The sequence below is a fragment of the Salvelinus sp. IW2-2015 genome, linkage group LG36 (genome assembly GCF_002910315.2).
Source record: "Salvelinus sp. IW2-2015 linkage group LG36, ASM291031v2, whole genome shotgun sequence".
NCBI lineage: Eukaryota > Metazoa > Chordata > Actinopteri > Salmoniformes > Salmonidae > Salvelinus > Salvelinus sp. IW2-2015.
The window spans coordinates 32,933,030-32,946,268 of NC_036875.1; the positions used below are offsets into that span (position 1 = coordinate 32,933,030).

At 43.6% G+C, this 13,239-nt stretch overlaps 1 protein-coding gene across 1 annotated transcript in view; it reads right to left on the reverse strand.

Annotated features, from left to right (window-relative positions):
* Positions 1–240: 240 nt before the first annotated feature.
* sema5ba (sema domain, seven thrombospondin repeats (type 1 and type 1-like), transmembrane domain (TM) and short cytoplasmic domain, (semaphorin) 5Ba) overlaps positions 241–13,239 on the reverse strand; it is a 182,563-nt gene continuing 169,564 nt past the window's right edge. The window contains 5 exon segments of the mRNA XM_070437637.1: positions 241–3,497; positions 5,685–5,902; positions 6,580–6,624; positions 9,351–9,488; positions 9,919–9,993. Of these exon segments, the coding sequence (XP_070293738.1) occupies positions 3,327–3,497; positions 5,685–5,902; positions 6,580–6,624; positions 9,351–9,488; positions 9,919–9,993 (647 nt within the window). The 3' untranslated portion in view covers positions 241–3,326.

Sequence of the window (13,239 nt, forward strand, 5' to 3'; positions counted from 1 at the left end):
TGTCAATCAGGTGAAACCTATACATATAGCGTAATCTGCATACAGAGGCATTGGGTGGCAAAATATTCTGTTTCAGCAGGATTATATCCTGTATTGAGACACTGGCACTGATCAATGTGGCACTCTTCTTGACTGCTTAGCTGGCACCAGGAAGAGAGCTTTCCGTCTGGTGCTGCACTGGGGTGATGTGATGGAGTATGTGCACACACATGCACACACACACACAAATGACTCATGTGATGTTGGCATCAAGGTTTATTATCCTTTATAATGTACAATATACAAAAATATAGAGTACCAAAAAATTCACAGTGTCTAAAAGGCAGTGATTACAGTCTACGTCACATATCTAACAGTACCACCAGGTCAGTTGCATAGAAGGGCACCGAGCCAATCAGGGGAAAGAGCTCCACAATGTGACATCCAGTTTGTCCAATCAAAAGTGACTACAGGGCCAGGGGAAGCAAACTAGAGGGAGTCACCATTTAGGGGGAGCCAATTACAAACCCAAGAAACGTGGGTGAGGCATGTGGGGAAAAGGAAAACCACAGGATGGAGGTGTTACTTTAAGTGCTCTAAACAGCAGAATTACATCTAATTTGAGCTAGCTAATGGACTATGATAATACTGTACATGACTCTTTGTTGTACATTTGCTGTATCACGTTCTTGTTTTACATGTTTTATTAAGGTAGGGCTTTTAATTATACATTTTTTATTGTGGTGGTGACATTGATTCTGTATTAAACTGGCAGGAGTGCCTCTAAAAATACAGGCTATCTTTGTTACTCTAAGATACTACACAAGATGTAGCCAAACTGTACATCTGCACAAAGTAACAAAACAGCTGTTGTGTATTCATTACGGAAACCGTTTAAGACCCAAACGGAAGCAAAAAGAGCAGAACAAGAGTTTTTATTGGACAAATTCATGTATGTCCCTCTTCGTTTCATTCCGTTTGCGAAACATTTTGCAACAGAATCGGTGGAATGAATACATCCCTGGAAAATATGTCTAGGCCATAGTCAACCAGTCACATTGACAAGCTCTATCCCCTTACAAACCCCATGGTTGGTGTGTACATAGCTGCTGCACTTTTTTACAACTATAAGGCTTCAAACAAAACAAACAAAACAAAAAACAGTGTTAGCTATACAATAATATACATTTACATTATACTACCCTTTAGATGTCATTAATGGTCTGCAGATCGAAGGCTGTCTCTTATGTACAGATAGAGCTCTCGTGCATATAGCGGAACTATAGAATTAAAATGATAGAATAAAATCCTTCTATTTCTATGAGAGGAACTAGAAGCATCGCTGCTGAATTAGCATAACATCAGGCATAATAAGAAAATATAGCTCAGTTGTGTTTCTCAAATTCCTTTATGATCCAAGCTTCCCCATGAGAACCGCGCAGCTCTCCTTAACTTACAATGATTAACATCTTATACGTGGAACACACAGAAACCCAGCGGAACATCAGCAGTGCCATCATCATAATGTGTGAAAAAATGCACATAGTCCTTTACAGATCCCGTCATATACAGTCATATGTAATAAAGCATTACATTTACATTGTACAAAATACATACAGAGTTGTCTGTTCCTCTCCTCATTCAAGCTCACAGGCATACACAAACGAAGCAAGCAAACATACACACACAAGCAAAACATTAATCTCATACCAAAGTATTTCTAAGCATGATTTAGCAATGTTAAGAGAGGGATCCATTAATATTTGCTACAGTCACTTATATTTGCTTCTACATAAATCTGTGTTTTATTTTTTTGTTCTTATTTGTAAAATATGTCAGATACATATTGGCTACTAAGCTGCTTTGAAAAATTTAAAAATAATGTATTTTCTGATGTGAAACTGATGAGAAACTAAAAAGTGAATCAGCTATTATTTGTAAAATAAAACTTTTCCTCCTATACTACTGTTCTCTCTCTCTAGCATTAAACAAATAACCTCCCTCATAAAAAAAACAACTTAAAAAAAGGTGCCACACTACTAGCTTATTATCCTAGCTTGTATGATATCATATCAAAATGCGGTTGCAGTCCAGTTTTGCACACTGAGCGGTAGTAGGTAGGTACAGTACTCAGTAGAATGCATCCATTCCCTTCTAGAAACAAGGGAATTCCCTTCTAGAAGTCTTTATAGAATCTGACCCCACATGATCCCCTCTGTTGCATACAGACAGGCATCCGAGGCAACCAAAGCTGTATCAACTGTATCCCATCAACTGATTCCAACTCTCTCAGTCAGACACCTCAGCTCTCTATCCCATGTTCAGATCGTTCCCTGGGAAGCCTACCTATACATTACATAACACAGCTAGGCAGCCTGAAGTGTGGGGCCTTGTTTGGACATAAGCAGATTAAAACTAGAGTCTATCCAGCAATGAGTATGTCTGTATCTGTGTGGACCAATATAGGAATATAGGGAGTGTTTTTCCATAACCGATCACACGCTGCCATCCATGGATGTGCCTCTGTTCCCCTGGTCCTCTAGTACCACCCAAAAACATGGCAGAGCTGAAGTCCCAGGTTCTTGTCCTCCTCATGTCATGTGATGAGGTGAGCTGAGTGCATTCATCCATCCACCTCCAAACACAATAGAACTGATATTGACCTCCTGATCTCTTGAATTAATTGAGTTTTTTTTTTGGTTCCCCAGCACTGAAGCAAGGACAGACACCAGGATATGCGCCGGTGGGGTTGTTCTCGGTAACTGCATTTGTTGTTGGGAGAATTCTGAGTTTATAATGGGGATAAAAGCTGCAGACAGAGGGGATGTTGGTGTCATAGAGACTCATTCATAGAGGTGATCAGACAGACCAGAGAGGAGAAGATGCGACCATTTTGAGTATCTCGAGCCTCTCTGAATAGCAACACCTACAGTAAGGCGCTCAGGTTGTCAAGTTCCACAGGGATAAGTCGTTGTCCAACTCCAAACTGTAGCTTATAGTGTCTTATGGAGATCCTCCTTCAGGTCTCCATCAAAGCACTATGTTGACACTGTGATGTCCAGTATCATGATCAGGTTCCTGGCTCTACTTAGTGAGTCTAGGGGAGGCATCAGCATCCATACTGTATCCACCCCTACAGAGTGCTGATAGTACGTTCCAGGTATACCCTTATACACACACCCCCCACCATTTGGGCGATACCATGGGATAAAGGAAAGGAGAGCAAAAATGAGATCCAGGTCTTAGGTTGTGTTCAGTCACCATGGCATTTGTCACCATGGCGATGGGGGTGGAGTTCAGTTCAGTCTGGGTAGGTAGGTGGGGCTGGGGTCCTTGGGGTGTGTGTCTCAGCTGTGGTTATAGGTCCTGCAAGGGGAAGGGGAGGAGTCAGGCCTGTTGTAGTCATATTTGCTCAGCGCTGTGGGGTAGTAGGTGGTAGTGTAAACATTAGTTTGCTGCAGGGGCGTTGGGTAGAAGTTAGACCTCTCGTCTGGGAGCAGGTTGTTCTTGTTCAGAGTCTGGAAGAGGAGAGAAGACATCATAACAGATGACAGTGGCTACAAACTTAGACAGAAAACACTGACGGGTGTAAAAGGTACGTACTGTTCAGTAAAGTGTAACATACTGTTAGTGTATGTCTGGGTGAGGTGGGAAGAGTAGAGAAAACAGTCATAACAGTGACATAAGAGTTTCATAACAGTACCATAACAGATGGTTAAGTTTACCAATGACTCAGACAGGAGCAATATCCATATATTATACTCTTACAAGTTGAAAAGTGGGCTACAGTGCTGGGTACTGGAAGTGCATCTTTAAGCAGGGTAGAAAACTTCAACAAAATGTGATTTATCAGCCATAAATCAAGCATAATCAATTAACAAATATGAGAGGGATGAATGAATTACAGTAGGTCCCTCTAAATGAGGAAACAGCACAAAATACATTTTTCCTGTAGGTTGCATTCCAAATGGAACCCTTTTATCTTTATAGTGCACTACTTTTGACCAGGGCCCATTTGGAAAGTAGTGCATTATATAGGCAATGGGGTGTCATTTGGGACGCACTCTTAATGTAATGCTCTTGCACTTTACAGGCAGGTTGCCGCGGCTAGAAGCCACAACAAGCCGACGGAGGGAACACTACGGAGGGCTGCTCAGTAATGTAATTTATCTTAACAGCTCTGGGCCCAAACGCTGCTCTGTAATTGGGTTACAGAATCAGTGAAATGCACAACAACATCGGCCATTTTGAAACGCCCTGGAGGAGGGCGGTGAGGGCCTGTGAAGAAAGACCAACAATGATAACAGCAGGAGTTCTCAGGTTGAGCGAGTGGCTCTAGCTAGCTAACCTGGTTAAACCAGACTGAATGCTGTGCTCACAGGTTAAACATAGCAAAATCAGTTAAGATGCCAGGCTAATAGTTAGCTAGCTACCTGTGGTATGAAACCTGCCTAGCCATCCTTATTCTATTAAGCCTCTGCTCTCACTGTATGGCTCTGATCATCAGTGACAGGTATTAGAACCCACCCTCAACTACTGCACCACAACACATCACTCAGCCAGCTGGCGGCTGACAGCTTTAGAAAAACAATCAGGTGTCCTTCTGAGAAGCACCAACCATCATCTGAGATAGACTGTCCTAGCACAGTACTTGACTAATTAGGGGACAAAATAATATGGAACTATGTATACTAGGTGGATCATGACCTTGGTCCTAAGGCTAACCCTGACGTATGTATGAAGGGCAATGCCACGGTGGGACGGATCGATGGGATCGGAAGGTGGCTCATAGGCACACGCAGGTGTTAGGTCCAAGAGTGAGGAAAGGTGGGGCAGGCAGGTGCAGCTTGACTTTACATTTATTATTGAATTTAATATAGCTGAGCAAACCTCAATGTTTTCTCAAGAGATGATGGTTCCAGCATTATAGACAGCAGCGGGAGTCAGTGGCTATAACAGCCCAACGGGGTCCATTAATAAGGACTGAGGCAATGAGCAGGCAGAGACACAAGACACCATGGAGTAAGGAAACCAGGTGAAGACAGATAAGAGTTCTGAGCTCTTACCATTACGCATCCTCATATAATGAAATAACCCTGGACATAAGGAAAATCTTCTCAAAGCCATATGAATGGCTGGTGTTACAGCATCTCTTTGCTACTCAGACAATCGTGCATGCATGTCTGTGTGTGTATATGTCTGTGTGTGTATATGTTTGTCTGTCTGTGTGTGTGTGTGTGTGTGTGTGTGGACATGTTTAATTATACTTGTGGGGAACAGAAGTCCCCACAAGAACAGTAAACAGATTTTTTTTTTGACCAACTGGGGACATTTTGCAAGCCCCCACAAAGACAAAGGCCATTTCCAGGGGGTTTAGTGTTAGAATTAGTGTTAGGGTTAGAATTAGTGTTAGGGTTAGAATTAGGTTTAGGAGTTAAAGGTTAGGTTTAGGGTTAAAGTTAAGTTTTGGGGTTAAGGTTAGGGTCAGGGTTATGGTTAGGGCTAGGGTTAGGAAAAGTAGGATTTGGAATGGGAATCAATTGTGTGTCCTCACAAGGTTAGTAAAACAACAGTGGATGTGTGTGTGTCTATGCACACGTGTCTGCATGCAGAGGAGTCAGGCATGTTGTGTGTGTATATGCATGTCTGTGTGTGTATTTATCCACGTGTGTGTCTGCGTGAGTGACAACCCTTGTATACTGTACCTGTGACAATACCTTGAACTCCATAGGCGTGTACTTCTCGTTCTTTGGTGTGGTGTTGCCTTTGTAGTTGAGGTGGTTGGGTGTGGTTGGGTGTATGACGGCAGACTCCTGCGAGGGCTTGTGGAAGCGCTGGCAGTACACATAGACCAGGAAGGACAGAAGGCCCGCCCCCAGGAAACAGGACACACCTGTGGCTATCAGGTGCAGAGAGGTGAATGCTGCGCAAAAACAACAAAGCAGACAGATGGGAGGAGGTCAGTCATGATGTCTCGTTCAATTATCGGTGTCTGTTATCTGTCGTTTTTGTTCTCTCATCATAACGCTTTCTTTCCTCATCCTCCTTCACATATTGTATTGCAGCAAAGTGGTAGCCTGGTCACATATCTGTTTGTGCTGTCTTGCCAACTCTTAGTGACAATGACCTCAGGAGTTGGCAAGACAGCACAAACATATTGGGGACCAGGCTAGTAAAATGGTGGTTCATTCAATGGAATCAAGCTCCTCCTCCTCAGTGCTCCTGCCGTCAAACCTGGAAGCTGTCCAATGGCATGGCGGCACAGCCTTGAAACCATTACCCTTCCCAGCATGGTTCCTACACCTTATTATAATGGAACCCCCCCCCCCCCCCCTCATGCATATTCCACTTCTGATGATTGGTTCAAAGGCTTGTGCAGCATCGCCATGGTTTCAAAACGGACATGGTGGCATCCCCCCTAAAGGTAGATTAAAGTAGAGGAGGGGAAGAGGAGAAAAGGGGGGGGGGGTGTACCTACAGCGCTCCTATTACCTCCTGCTGACTGAATGAAAGGATTCATGGAACACACACACACACACACGCATACACACACACACACACGCATACACGCGTACTGCAGGTGGTTGTTAATCCACTTACCTCTGCATTGCTGGTCCTTATCAAAGCCAGACGCAGGGAGAATCACTGCAACACAACACACAGACAGACATACATGCAGAGACAGACAAACAGTCAGCTACCAGCACATGCACATTCTTACCATGCACAGAAATATCTGGAAACCACCCAATGGTTCAGAGTAGACTGTGATTTGACCTGGTAGATGGTACTTACAGAACAGTACACACAGTATACACAGTACACACAAAGAAACATACATCATGAAACACTAATGAAAACTTCAGACAGTTGGGATTGTTGTGTAGACTAGCTTCTATGATGTTTAACAGACACTTAAAGTCAGTCATCAGGAGGGAGAGGGGGGAAGAGGAGGGTGTGTGTTTTTAATTGAGATGTGGCCATCCTATGATTACATTTTGGGGCAATTTCGCCTGAGCGAGTGTCACACGCCATCCCAGTGACCTTACGATTTCCAACGCCTCCTCCAAAATTGCAATGAAATTAGATGTGATTTGGGCCGCATCCCAAACGGTACCCTATTCCCTATATAGTTGGATACTCATGACCAGGACACATAAACGGGTTGGTTGTTTCGAAACAATGGAGAAAAACAGATAGGGTGGGATTAGATTGTTGATAGCACGTCAACTATATTTGGTTTCCAATGTTTATTGAAAACATAAATATAGTTACACAATGAGCTCTTGTCCCACATGTCCATTGCTTGTCATTGTTGCTAGCTATCTGGCCACCCAGAACCATAACAACACTCAGCCTTTGAAGCGCACGCATCATTTTCGTGATGTTGACCGCTAACCCGTCTATAGGGCTCTGGTCAAAAGTAGTGCACTGTATAGGGTGCCTTTTTGGGACGTTAATTGCATCTGTCTTGTCTCTGGTAGCCAGGGACAGAAAGATCACTACTCTGTTAAAAGTAAGAGAAAAGAAACAGCCTTAACAAGATCCTCATCAGAGGAGCACTCTAAGAAGCCTGATTTACGTAGACTTCATTAGCACAAATTAAGATAGAAGATCTTATTCTGGTGGGGGAAATTTGATTAGATTAGATGTTTGAGTTAGCCACATGCACAGGGTCGCAGAAGTAGTTGTCGTGTACAGTGAAATACTTAAGCTGCGAGCTCCAACACTGCAGGTGTGAATTAAACAAATGTCCATAGAAGCAGCAGCGGTGGGTGGGGGGGGGGGGGGGGGGGGGGGTATGGGCCGGTTTCCCAGACACAGATTAAGCCTTGTCATGGATGGACTAAAAAGCACATTCAATAGAGAATATCCATGCTTTTTGTATTGGATTAGACTTAATCTGTGTCCAAGAAACTGGCCCTATGTGTATGATGCGTCTTATCTCAGAGTGGTTATTATCTCAAAGTGATTATGATAATGGTGGAGGTGATGACAAGGATGATGATGATGATAACAGTTATGATAATGATGATAGTGATAACTTTGAACGATGGCGATGATCATAATAACAGTTATGATAATGATGATAGTGATGATTATGAACGATGTCGTTGATGATGATCATGCTAACTGTTATGATAATGATGATAGTGATGATTATGAACGATGGCGATAATGATGATCATGATAACGGTTATGATAATGATGATAGCGATGATTATGAATGATGGTTAACAAACAGATCACCGACCATTTCGAATCCCACCGTATCTTCTCTGCTATGCAATCTGGTTTCCGAGCTGGTCATGGGTGCACCTCAGCCACGCTCAAGGTCCTAAACAATATCATAACCGCCATCGATAAAAGACAATACTGTGCAGCCGTATTCATCGACCTGGCCAAGGCTTTCGACCCTGTCAATCTGTGTCCAAGAAACTGTCCCTATGTGTATGATGTGTCTTATCTCAGAGTGGTTATTATCTCAGAGTGATTATCACCGCATTCTTATCGGCAGACTCAACAACCTTGGTTTCTCAAATGACTGCTTCGCCTGGTTCACCAACTACTTCTCAGACAGAGTTCAGTGTGTCAAATCGGAGGGCCTGTTGTCCGGACCTCTGGCAGTCTCTATGGGGGTGCCACAGGGTTCAATTCTCGGGCCGACTCTTTTCTCTGTATACATCAATGATGTCGCTCTTGCTGCTGGTGATTCTCTCTAATCCACCTCTATGCAGACGACACCATTCTGTATACTTCTGGCCCTTCTTTGTACACTGTGTTAACAAACCTCCAGATGCACTTCAATGCCATACAACTCTCCCTCCGTGGCCTCCAACTGCTCTTAAATGCAAGTAAAACTAAATGCATGCTCTTCAACCGATCGCTGCCCGCACCTGCCCGCCATTATGGCCTATTCGCCACTATGGCCTATTTATTGCCTTACTAATCTTACTTCATTTGCACACACTATACAGTATATAGACTTTTCTATTGTGTTATTGACTGTACGCTTGTTTATTCCATGTGTAACTCTGTGTTGTTTGTGTCGCACTGCTTTGCTTTATTTTGGCCATGTCACAGTTGTAAATGAGAACTTGTTCTCAACTGGCCTACCTGGTTAAATAAAGGTGAAATAAAAAACGAAATTAAAAAATGGTGATGATGATGATCATGATAACGGTTATGATAATGATATTGATGATTATGAACGATGGCGATGATGAGGGTGATGATCATGATAACGGTTATGATAATGATGATAGTGATGATTATGAACGATGGCGATGATGATGAAAATGATAAAGGTTATGATGATGATGTTGGTGGTGATGATGATGACATATATGATGAAAGTGTGTATGGCTCACCTGGAATCTCGTTGCAGTCCCTGTGCTCAGTGCTGTTTCCCACACAGGGGGCGGAGCCTTGAGCCCCACAGACCCGGCTGCGTACCTGCAGCCCTACGTCATCACATGCTGACCACAGAGACCAGGCCATCCAGCCACCTGCGCACACACAAACGAACGTCAGTACACAGACAAATGACCAAAGATTCACTCTGAGTTGAGGTAACTGCTGCATTCTTAAAATGCCTGGAACCCAACTTGACCACCCAAGCGCATGAAAACAAACAAACTAGCCCCACCACAGCACAGCACAGCCACAAACAACCCTAACAATCCTAGCCATATACAAACAGACCCAAGTGGTTGTGAGGTAAACTGTTTTGAGAAAGCAAACCCATAGTTTGTTTAGTGCATAGCCGAGATGTTTTCGTCAAGAGCCAAGCGTTAGCCATGTTTCCCAGGCGACAGGCGCCTGTGTACAGTAAACAGGAAAGACCCTCTCCCAGAACCCTCTCCCCCTCTCCCGCATTTCCAACCCGTGATGCCAAAAGCCATTCACCCAATGAATGATGGCTGCCATTTTGTTTACCTCTCCTATCAGTCAGCCTTTCAGTCACAGGCTGCCGAAGCTGCTCCTCGTGCTCTCTGATCTCCCCACACCAGTCTACATAGAACAACACAATACAACCCTCACGGTACAGCATCCATATTAGGACAGCCTCAGAGTCACAGGAAGTTGGTGTCCTTGCGACTCTTGAGGCTGTACTAATATGGACACACACACACACACACACACCCTCCTGTCCTTCATTAGTTAGCACAATCTATTTAATCATGCCATCTCTGACAAGGCCATCAGATAGGCCGGGGACTGACAGATACAAGGTCTTTCGGCTAATTGGAGGTTCACTGCATCTGTAGGGAATAGATGACCAATGTCCTGCCTGTCGGTAAATGTACCGAAGCAGGAGACAGATGAGGACAAGACATTAGCATGGCAAACTGTGGACACAAGCAGGGGCACACACGTGAAGGTGAACACACGTGCAGGCACACACAGACAGACAGACAGATACAGACAGCTAGCTAGCTAGCTAACGGGAAGTGTTAGCCCTACGTCAAAAGAGAACATTAACCAGATGAAAAGGGTTGTTTGCATCCCAGATGGCACCCTGTTTCCTATATATTTGTTATTCTTTTAGACTTACGGCACCTGGTATTCCCAGGCGGTCTCCAGTCCCAGTACTAACCAGGACTGACCCTGAACAGGCGTGTTCAGGGTGATCTGGCCACAATAATTTTCTCCCTGAATTTAGGTCCCTTGGCTCATCTCTGAAACTCCTCATTGGGCTCGGGAGAGGCGAAGGTGGAGTCATGCGTCCTCTGAAACATGACCCACCTGGCCTCCTACTTCTTATCACCCTGCTCTCTTAACCCGAGTGTCAGCCGCACCAATGTGTCGGAGGATCCACAGTTCGACTGACAACCGGAGTCAGCTTGCAGATCCAATCCCAGGCTGTAGTGGTGCCTCAGCACTGCGGTGCTGAGCTTTTGACCGCTGTGCCACCCAGGAAGCCTTCCCTATATATTTTGACCAGGGAATAGTGTGCCATTTGGGACGCAACCCAAGTAAAAGACAGAAACCAATTCCCTTCCTTGTCTTTAATTATCATCAGGGCGAACTCCTCAGTTCCCACTGACTGACTGACAGCTGGTCTAATTCAATATGAATGACAGTTTGGCCTTTAGGAAGAAGACTATTGATAAAACCCATTGTTCTGCCTGACACTGTGGTCGGTCTCAGTGAATGCACACACGCACACACACACACACACTTTGTGGGGACACACAAATCAATCCAATTCAAAATCCTTTTTTCCCTAACCCGTACCCTAACCCTAACCTTAACCCTAACCATAACCTTAACCTCAACCGGAAAACTTAACCCTAACCCTAAACCTAACCCTAAAACTAACCATAGCTCCTAACCTAAACCTAATTCTAACCCTAACACTAATTCTAACCTTAACTCTGAACCCCCTAAAAATAGCATTTGACCTTGTGGGGACCAACAAAATGTCCCCAGTTGGTAAAAATGTTTTCATTTACTATTCTTGTGGGGACTTCTGGTCCCTGCAAGTATAGTTAATCACGTAAATACACAGACACACACACTGGACGCCGCAGCAGGAACACAATAAATAGTGACACTGGCCAGCAAACTCCAGGAAATAAAGATTAGGATAGGAATCAGATTTTTTTTTAAACTTTTTAGACAAGAGATTAGATTTAGTCTCTCATTAGGGCTGTGGGCTAATTCAGAGGAATGTCTGAGAGTAACTTTCTACCCAGTCCAGGATTAGCTATAGCTGGCTCACACTCATACATATTACAGAGTCCTATAGGAAACAGAGACACTACACAGAGACACTACACAGAGCCAAGGGCCTATCGTCACACATTATTGGGCAACAAGGTGCACTATCAGACACAATTGGGCTGCCTCCCAGCACAGCAGGGAAAAGGCATGGGAACTCCATTTCCCAATATGCACCTCTTTCACACCCTTCTCTGGAGTGACATAACAAGGTGCTGACTGGCACAGTATTGATCAGGGAGTAATTATCACGATAGACTTGCAATGCATTGATTAGGAAAGACTATGCAACTATTGTGACCACTAAGAAATATAAAATTAAACTAATTTGATCCTCTATTGCCCTTCCTACCACGATATACAACTGTTCTTATTCCAGAACGCACACCAGATAGACCCTGGCATTATGTGGCTGAGTGATGAGGAGACAGACCACCAGATATACCCTGGCATTATGTGGCTGAGTGATGATGAGACAGACCACCAGATATACCCTGGCATTATGTGGCTGAGTGATGAGGAGACAGACCACCAGATATACCCTGGATTTATGTGGCTGAGTGATGAGGAGACAGACCACCAGATATACCCTGGCATTATGTGCTGAGTGATGAGGAGACAGCACACCCGATATACCCTGGCTTATGTGGCTGAGTGATGAGGAAGACAGACCACCAGATATACCCTGGCATTATGTGGCTGAGTGATGAGGAGACAGACCACCAGATATACCCTGGCATTATGTGGCTGAGTGATGAGGAGAAACTGAATTGTTTTTTTGTCCATTGTGTATTTCCATTTGCGGGATATTTATATAAAGCCTGGAATAAAAGACAAAGGGATACCTATAATGAAATTGCAAAAAACTATGTTTAGCTTCTATGGGGTAAATAGAAGCGTATAGGATTAGGATTGTGTATAGGATTGTCTCCCATATGAATCTTCTCTTTGTGCCAGACTGGGTTCAAATGCCTTCGTATTTCTTTTTTTCTGTATTTATTTATCTTTATATGTTATGTATGCATGTATGTATGTATGTATGTATGTATGTATGTATGTATGTATGTATGTACAGTTGACGTCAGAAGTTTACATACACTTAGGTTGGAGTCAATTAAACTCGTTTTTCAACCACTCCACACATTTCTTGCTAACAAACTATAGTTTTGGCGGTTAGGACATCTACTTTGTCGGTTAGGACATCTACTTTGTGCATGACACAAGTAATTGTTCCAACAATTGTTTACAGACAGATTATTTCACTTGTAATTCACTGTATCACAATTCCAGTGGGTCAGAAGTTTACATAAACTAAGTTGACTGCCTTCAAACAGCTTGGAAAATTCCAGAAAATTATGTCATGGCTTTAGAAGCATCTGACAGGCTAATTGACATAATTTGAGTAAATTGGAGGTGTACCTGTGGTTGTATTTCAAGGCCTACCTTCAAACTCAGTGCCTCTTTGCTTGACATCATGGGAAAATCAAAAGAAATCAGCCAAGACCTCAGAAAAAAATGTGTAGACCTCCACAT